Here is an 8,550-nt window from a genome sequence, read left to right as displayed (position 1 = left end):
GAATACTTTGGAGCTTCATTCCACAGAAAAGTCCACAAATGCAAAACTGCGAACACGAAAGAGTCCACTGTACCTACATGGGGTCAAATGCCACTCAGGGAGGAAGAAGCCATCACTCTAAAAATATTTGGAGACATGAGGATACTGGATAAGAAATGTTCAGCCATAGTCGTCTTACAAACTGACAACAGCATCCCAACCGTGAAGTTGGACTCGTCCGACCACGGAGATTGCGTCCGTCTGAGAGGAGTTCATGCCAAGGGAGTTTGTTTGTGTTTCTGTGCAGAGTGGACGCATGGGGCCCTTCTTGCATAACGGTTTCAGGTTTCTGTACTGTGTGGTATGACAACTGTTTTAAAGGTACTCCAAGCACTTGTGGCTATGTTCAGTGGCATGATGGCTCCTGTTGGAGAGTCACTTAAAGACTGCAACGTTACACACATGCAACAACTCTTCTGACCTTCTTCCTACTTCTCTCCCACTCGTAATAAATAATTGCAGGGATCAAAACCTTGGTTTGGTTCAAATTTTAAGGAAAAATTTAGGACACTTACATATAATTTCTGTGTTTAAGTGTCCTAGCACATTTAAATGGATGTTCCCAGACTCCAATGAACCCTGACATGGTCCAGTGAGTCTTCACTTTTTTTTTAATGTCTGTTCCTTGTAAATCTCTCCTTCCCATTTATTTTTACTGTGTCTGTGCTTCTGTTCGGGGCCTGAGAGTCCTACAGGAACTGCATTTCCCATCAATTTCAACCCACAAACGTCTCTGTGGATAATTCAGTCTAAGTCCAAAGCAAAACAAACAAAGCAACACCCATGAAACGCTGAGTAAAGAACTGCAGTTTAGGTCATTTGCCCTGCCATGAATGGAAAAGGAATTAGTAAAAGATCCTCCTTTTTCCATTACCAGCAGACAAGTGACTCTGAGAGGGATTGCGGTTTGATCAGAGGGAGGATAAGAAAAAAAACAAACCTTTATTGGAGAAAAAATAAAACTGCTGACAGACTGACCACATGCTGCCGTTAGTTTGGCCAGACTGCAAGGAAAAAAAATCTTCTCAAATCTAGTCTCAGAGCAAGATTTACAGCTCAATCATATTTAGATGTGAGGCATAAATCCAGCTTGGAATAATATTAAAACACAACTTGAGAAATGTGCTGTCGGTTGTTGACGCATAGATGTAGATTTTCAGGGCAGGAAAGTAAAAAATATAATAAAATGCATAATTTTCCCTTCCAAATGAGCATTTTGGGGGATGGAGAGTGCTACTGTCAGAGAAAGGAGGATTCTTCTTTTAGCAAGAACATAACATTTCTTCAGATTGCAAAGTGAAGGAAATCTAAGCCGTATTCGGTCATTCTGGACATGTGAGGGGAAAAAAACTGGCTGTTATTCTGCTAGTAACTTCTTCAACTGTAAACGTTTACTGGAGAAAAAGGGGCGCGCAGTCTCAGTGGGGGAGGGATGACCTTTGGCAAAAGAACTGCAGAAACGTAGAACAGATGGAGGAATCTGAAGACGTTTTTCAGTTCGCTCAGATGTCTGTCCCAGCTGGCATCGTCCTCGAGTACAAATCAGCTGTAACCATAACTGTTCGGAAAGCTTGTTGGCTCACTGGAACAGCCTTGTCATGTAACAGACTCTGAAACGAATCATTCGTGAACAAGGCCGCAGGTTCTTCGCATTCGAAGGGTTTTGATTTGAGAGAGACGTTTGGAGGAAGAAATCTGAGCTCATCAGAGTCGTTGAAGTAGGTATTCGAAAATATTGGTGGAGATTTCAAAAAGAGCAGTTTCTTAAAGAGACGGAGGCCCAACTATAAAATCAAATTTCTTTTAAGTCATATTTGACTTGATATATACATAGCATTCTTATAGCAACCTGAAGGTAACAGAGTCACTCGATTGTGCTACATAATGACACGACGTAGCTGGAAAACACACAACACTGCTCCATTAACGTTTAAAACATTTACTTCTTCCTGCAGTTGATTCAATTCAAAAACATTTAGTGGGGCAAATGTGTAATTTCTTGTCTGCTTCTTCCATAAATGACACCAAAAAACACATCGATCTTTAACGTTTTTTTTATGTTGTCATCGCTCTACTTAAATGCTGTTATATTGATCAGGATTAATCATTGACTTGATCCCAGAGGGAGGATAAAGCTATAAATTTTCACCCAGTGGCTCTTTGTCCGAGGAGCCAGCTGATAGCTTGACAGTTCAGACAAACACCGGGGGAGGGGGAAACATGAAAACAACACCGGTTCCTGTCGTGTTTCTCCTGGTCCTGGCCTTTGTGCCTGTCCCCTGTGACAGCAGCCAGCCTCCAGTCCTGGACCTGGAGGCTCTGCCTGAAACCCGCTCGCTGTTTGCTCCCCTGGACGACGTGCACCTCCTGTCCAGCGGCCTCCTGCAGCTTGGGCAGAGCATGCGGGAGTTCGTGCAGAAGACAAAGGGGCAGATCAACACCATCTTCCAGAAGCTGAACATTTTCGACCGCTCCTTCGTCCGGCTGACGGCGCTGGCCGGGGAGATCAAGGAGAGCGAGGAGGAGCTGAAGCAAACCGCCGCCGTGCTCAACACGCACAACGAGGAAATCAAGGAGCTGTCTGAGAAGATCAGCGTCAAGGTGGAGAGCATCCTGCAGGAGAAAGGCCAACTTCTGAACAAAGTGGAAATCATGGAGGAGAAGCTGAGCAGCCTGTCTGTGGACCTGGTGACAGTCAGGCAGGCAGCAGAGATCAACAGCCTCAGAGTGAGTGACCTGTGTTCTGGGAAGGTTTCTGATTTTATGCCGCACGCATCTGAAATGTTAGATGGTTTGAACATAAACCCTAAAGTCTCTATACGTTTCATGAAAATAATCAAAGGGAAACTTTTTATCAAGCAAACTCTTGAGTTCTCATTCTGCATTTAGCTTTGTTTTATAGTATGGAACTAAATAGGGGCCAAAAAATTAACCCACCAAAGCCAGAAACACACTCACTCGAGTAGGTTTTGGTCCAATTTCCAGTTTTAATGCCCATGTTAGGGTGTTAGATTAATAACAGAAGAAATACAAACAGTTTTCAAAGTATTTTTTTAAAGCACACTGCAGAAACACAGGTATTTTTTAAAATCTAATTTCTAGTGCAGACATCCAAATACACTTTAAATAACACAAAACTAATTTACAAGCAACTTTTTAGCAAGATGGAGTAGCTTGTTTTAAATCAATAACTCCTTAATATTGATTTTAAAAAGTTCTGGTTTCATTGGCTGATTATTTCACTTGTAAAAAATATTTTTTGTCATGTTGTAAGTTAAATATTCTGCCTGTGGAACCAGAAGTATTTCATCAATATAAAAAAAATTAAAATTGTGGCCTAAAACAAGCGTCTGAAGCGTCAAAAGCTACCTGTCAGTGTTGTTGTGAGCACAACAAGGTGGTGCATTATGAATCCCCAGCAGTTGCAGTATACTGACTTTTAACAAGTTCTGTTCACATTTTCCTCCTCTTGGTTCTCCATATACTTCATATTTACAGGAATCTAATAACCGTAAATGTAATTCACTTGTTGAGCAGGAAGTGATCCAGCGCCAGGAGCAGAGCATTAATAACCTGCTGGCAGCCATGGTGGAACAAGGGAGGCATCTGGACCACCAGACCATGAAGATCAAGCTGCTGGAGGAAAAAGTAAAGGCTCCAAATCTCCCAGCAATTTCAGCATATTAACTTCTGCAAATTAAACTAATATTTTAAAGCACATAATATGTTTTTTTTTGCTGAACAGGAGCTCACAAACCACTACGAGTGGATGTGCCAATTATGACTGCGAACTGAAATGTTTTTCTGTCTTTCACGTCCACAGCTGGCAGCCAGCGCATCGGCTCAGGAAACCTTTGAGAAGATGGCAGAGAACTCCATGTCTGAATTACCAACAGCCGCCCCCTTCCTGACCTCTGACACCAGCAGCAACGCGACGATGAGTGAGATGAATAGTAAACAGAAGAAGATTTAAAGATTTAATGGCTGACTTCAGAGCTTAGAATCAGGCATAGACTCTAAGATGTTTTCTGCAAATGGATTCACAACAAGGGATACATCTCCTAGATCCATAACTAGATCCTGATTATAAGAGAAGATACTATTTTTAATTCAGACCCAATCGGGTCTGATGTATCTACTCTGCTTATTCTGTATTTACTTTCTGTAAAGGTTGCTAATGCTAGCCTAACAACATCAATATTCCATTCTCTTTCCTGTGTCATCTGCAACATCAGGAAAAATACTCTGATTTTTTCCCCTATGTATCATTTTAGTGTTCTCCACCACTCTTTGCTTTTGTTTATATCTTTCCATTCTTTTTTCTTTCCTGTAGTTCTTTTTGCAGCAGATTTCCCGTCAGACTGCAGCGAGTTGTTTGACAGAGGGGAACGGGCAAACGGGACCTACGCCATCAAACCCAACGGGTCAGAGCCCTTCATGGTCTTTTGTGATATGAGCAGAGGTATGCCACATTTCTTCCCACACGGCAACATTTAGACTGTTTTTGGATCCATAAGTTGTTGGATAAACCACTAATCAGTAATTTACGCTGATTCCTTGTTTGCCCAACTCAGGATTTTTTGCAAGCCTTGCTGTAAGAATCAGCAACAGATGTGGTACTTTCAACTGTTTAAGCTTATAAAGCTTTGATAAAACTGTTTGATAGTAAAAAGAAAACAAATATATTTTCAAGGTTTCAAAAAGATTTGAGTTGCTATATGACATATATTTGCTGATTCTAGAAAATGGCTGTTATTATTTGTTTTACTGTGCAGTTCCTGACTTTTCTTGCCTTTAGGTCGTGGAGCGACAGTTATCCAGCAAAGGAGAGATGGATCAATGAATTTTGATCAGCCATGGGAAAAGTATGAAAATGGATTTGGAGAGTTGCAAGGTGAGAGACTGTTTGAATTATCTGATTCCACAAATTAATCTCGGAGATTTGTCTAATACAATAAGTTGACCACTTCAGTGCCACATACGCTGCTGCATTTAAAATAGGCTTTGTCTTTATTTAAATGTGAAGAAAGGCAATACACTTGATCGAACACCAGGTCCCGTGACGTACATAAAATCTGTGTTGCCATAACATACGTCTCTGCTAAATGTACATATTGCATACGTTTTGGGATAAAGGCTGTGAAACTCACAATGTGCTTGTCAGAACGGAGAGTTACTTTTTGTCACATTCACTAATCTTGACCATCTTAGCGTGCCACCAACTGGACAAATAATAATTATTAGCTGAATTAATCAGAAAATAAGGTCAAGTCTGTTGCCATTTTAAACACTTCAAGCATTTTGTATGCCGATGTGAGTGAATCTTCATCAGTGGAGATAAAGTGGTGCATGGTGGTTCAGTTGGTAGCACTGTTTTGTTGCAGCAACAACGTCTTCCTCCCACAGTCCAAAAACATGACTGTTAGGTTCTAAGTTGTCCTTAGGTGTGACTGTGTATGCATGGTTGTTCTTTCTTGTGTGTCTCTATGTTGCCTTGTGGTGTACCCAGCCTCTTGCCAAATGACCGGTGGAGATAGGAACCGTGGAATGATGGAATACTCAGTCATTCCCATGACATTTTGGTTCACCTACTTGAATTTTAATGCTATTTAAAGACCCGCAGCTTTAGATAAATATTGCTTGAGTATTGCCTTTCTGCAGACCTGACACTAAAATAAGCCGCAGATGTTTTGGGCATGTTGGAAATGTGACTCCATGCATATTGTAGGATGCTGACAGACTCTTACCAAAGAAGACAGAATGCTGAAATTAAATCAAAAGACAGTTCAACAAAGGATGAGTTTAGTGTGTGCAATTCTGCAACCTTGTTGTTGTAACTCTTATTTCTTTTGTATTTTCTTTTTAACAAATTTGTTTTCCATCAACTTGTACAGATTAAATGTCAAATTATTTGTGGTAAACTTTTTATAATTATTTGTGGAGGTCCCATTTTCTGTCATCACAAAAACAATTCATTGTAACGTGTTTTGGGTCCTCTGTTTCTGTCCCTCTGCCTGTCCATGGTAAACTTGTTGGCCCCTCTTTCTCTCACAGGTGAGTTTTGGCTGGGCCTCAAGAAAATGTACTCCCTTGCCTCGCAGGGGAACTCTGTCCTTCACATCCAGCTGGAAGACTGGAAGCAGAACAGACACTTTATCGAATACAGATTTTACCTCGAAGGCCCAGTGAGTAACTATACCATACGACTCGTTTATCTGTCTGGAAGTCTGCCCAACCCCTTGAGCAACCACACGGGAGTGGTGTTTTCCACCAAGGACAGAGACAACGGCCGCCACTGGGCATCCAGATGTTCCCACCCCCAATCAGGTAAAGTAGACGTTTCCCACCTGGCAGGATTTCGTAAGTGGTTGTAACGTCTGGACAACACATCATCTCCTTCACTTTTAGGGGGATGGTGGTTCAGCTCCTGTGGCGACACCAACCTTAATGAGAGGTACTCACGCGTGAGAGCCAATGGGCGCTCAGAGCGAAGGAGAGGCATACAGTGGAGGTCAGGACGAAAGACGTCTCATTCCTTCGCTTTCACACAGATCTCCATCCATCCCATGGACTCTGTCAACTCCCTCTGATGCCGCTGTCCATCTCTGGTCCATCACCTGCTATCTCTAGTTGTTACACTCATTATAGACAATCAAATAACAGCCCCTTTGTCACAAGTAATCAAACTAAATTCATCCAAGTAAGTATATTAAGTTTATTGGGTTGTAATGTTAAGCAAACGTAAATAAAGCAAGTTTGGCAAACTTATTTTGATTACATGTGACAAATTAACTAAATTTTTTAAAGTCGGAGCTCCATTCTCTTTTTTGTTTACTTGAGAAACCTTTTTTTTTTACTATGCTGGACCTACGATGTATCACCGCTCTTTCTTGATTAAACTTTCTGGATATTCTACTCACTGTGAGTGACTTCACTGAATGAAGAACAAGCTTGTTTTAACCAAAACTTCATCAGGCATAGACACACACCTGCAGCTTTTGTTAAAGTTTCATAAGTTTTAAGTTGAAAGGAATTGATTTGGATTTTATTTTATGTTATTAATATGTTATATATAATTATATGTTATATTATATATATATATATATATATATATATATATATATATATATATATATATATATATATATATATATATAAATATATATAACATATTAATAATTATAATTATTATTTAATGTATATGTAGCTCTTTGCACTGTCATGGTTGAGCATTTAACAACCACCAGAGGGCAGTGTTGTTCTGCCTCTCATTACCAATTACTGTGATTGTGCTAAATATGTTTTTATTTGTTGTTGTTGTTGTTGTGTGTTTTAGGTTTCTGTAAGTCATGTGCACATGCTGCTGATGGATGAGATGAGAAATGCCATCCCTGTTTTTTCACATCATTACCAGGAGCACAGCTGCATCCTTTCACACGCTGATAAATAACCCCCCACTCTGACACACACACACACGCACGTACGCGCCCGCACACACACACACACACACACACACACACGCCCACATACATAGTTCTCTCTGACTGGACCTGGAGCCCTGACAGTGATCTCCCTGCACATGTGTGAAGGAGCGTCTTCAGTTACCACCCTGCCTCTGCACACACATTAGTTTGCAAAGGTTATTTTGAGCTGCAGACGTCCTTCTGTAACCCAGCGAAATAATAGGAGGAGTCGAGCTCTTCACTGTCCATTCTGTTCCTCGGAGCTCATTACTTGCGGCTGACGGAGGGGGGGAAAAAAGTGTTCTCTCTGCATGGAACTTCAAGTTGGATCCTCATTTTAAAGCGATGGAGAACGGGCCTCTTCAGGTCCTGACCTTCCCCACGGCCCCTTACCCCGACCAGAGACCAGGAGCCAGCGGCCTTAGGAAGAAGGTTTATGTGTTTCAGTCCAAGAGGAACTATCTGCACAACTTCATCCAGAGTATCTTCTCTTCCATAGACCTGCCTGACCGTCAGGGTGCAACCCTGGTGGTGGGAGGAGACGGACGTTTCTTCAACAGCACGGCTATCGGGGTCCTCGTTCAGATGGCAGCCGCCAACGGGGTCAGTCGGTGTGTGTTTGCGTGAAGGGGCGTGTGTGTGAGGGGGTGTGTGTGTGTGTGATCACTCAAAAAGTGGTTGGCTGCACACAAATACTGCTGACTCTGTTTACAAATAACTATGCATGTCAGTGTCACCTGCCCCATCACTTGATTGTATGAAGTGATGAAATATTTTGGCTGTGTTGCAAGATTTTTTTAAAAAATTTTTATCTTTAGCATTTTGTCACTTTACAACCAGATACCTCAATGCATTTTTTTTTTAGATTTTATGTTGTCAAATCCATTTTCATTTGGGGGCCGGATGAAGACCATGAATGTTCTCAAATGTCTGGTTGGTTGTGCCACAACATCTTAATTAAACCGTATTAACAAACTGTTCAACTAGAGAAAACAGCTGTCTCTGCATTAAATAAGTACTTCTTAAAATTAAATACTGTTTTCACTTT

The 8,550-nt window shown here is 41.3% G+C and overlaps 2 protein-coding genes across 3 annotated transcripts in view; both read left to right on the top strand.

The window, feature by feature from the left end:
- The first annotated feature begins 2,184 nt into the window (after window positions 1-2,184).
- Window positions 2,185-6,954, top strand: LOC102230303 (angiopoietin-related protein 3-like). Of its 2 annotated transcripts, none has more exons than XM_023335088.1 (7): window positions 2,185-2,766; window positions 3,577-3,687; window positions 3,863-3,992; window positions 4,373-4,501; window positions 4,838-4,933; window positions 6,094-6,366; window positions 6,448-6,954. In XM_023335088.1, the coding sequence occupies exons 1-7, from the start codon at window positions 2,260-2,262 to the stop codon at window positions 6,627-6,629; spliced, it is 1,428 nt and encodes a 475-aa protein (XP_023190856.1). In that variant the 5' UTR covers window positions 2,185-2,259; the 3' UTR covers window positions 6,630-6,954. The 2 variants fall into 2 exon arrangements, with proteins under 2 accessions (XP_023190856.1, XP_014327702.1); XM_014472216.2 differs by having other exon boundaries at window positions 2,186-2,766; window positions 3,863-3,980.
- Window positions 6,955-7,249: 295 nt separating this feature from the next.
- The window catches only part of LOC102226091 (phosphoglucomutase-1-like), a 28,065-nt gene continuing 26,764 nt past the window's right edge, over window positions 7,250-8,550 (top strand). Inside the window, exon 1 of the mRNA XM_023335085.1 lies at window positions 7,250-8,105. Coding sequence (XP_023190853.1) covers window positions 7,848-8,105 — 258 coding nt within the window. The 5' untranslated portion in view covers window positions 7,250-7,847. The remainder of the gene's footprint in view (window positions 8,106-8,550) is intronic.

Source organism: Xiphophorus maculatus, chromosome 6 (assembly GCF_002775205.1).
Source record: "Xiphophorus maculatus strain JP 163 A chromosome 6, X_maculatus-5.0-male, whole genome shotgun sequence".
NCBI lineage: Eukaryota > Metazoa > Chordata > Actinopteri > Cyprinodontiformes > Poeciliidae > Xiphophorus > Xiphophorus maculatus.
Note: the sequence above shows the minus strand (reverse complement) of the source record. Positions and strands in the feature narration are given on the sequence as shown.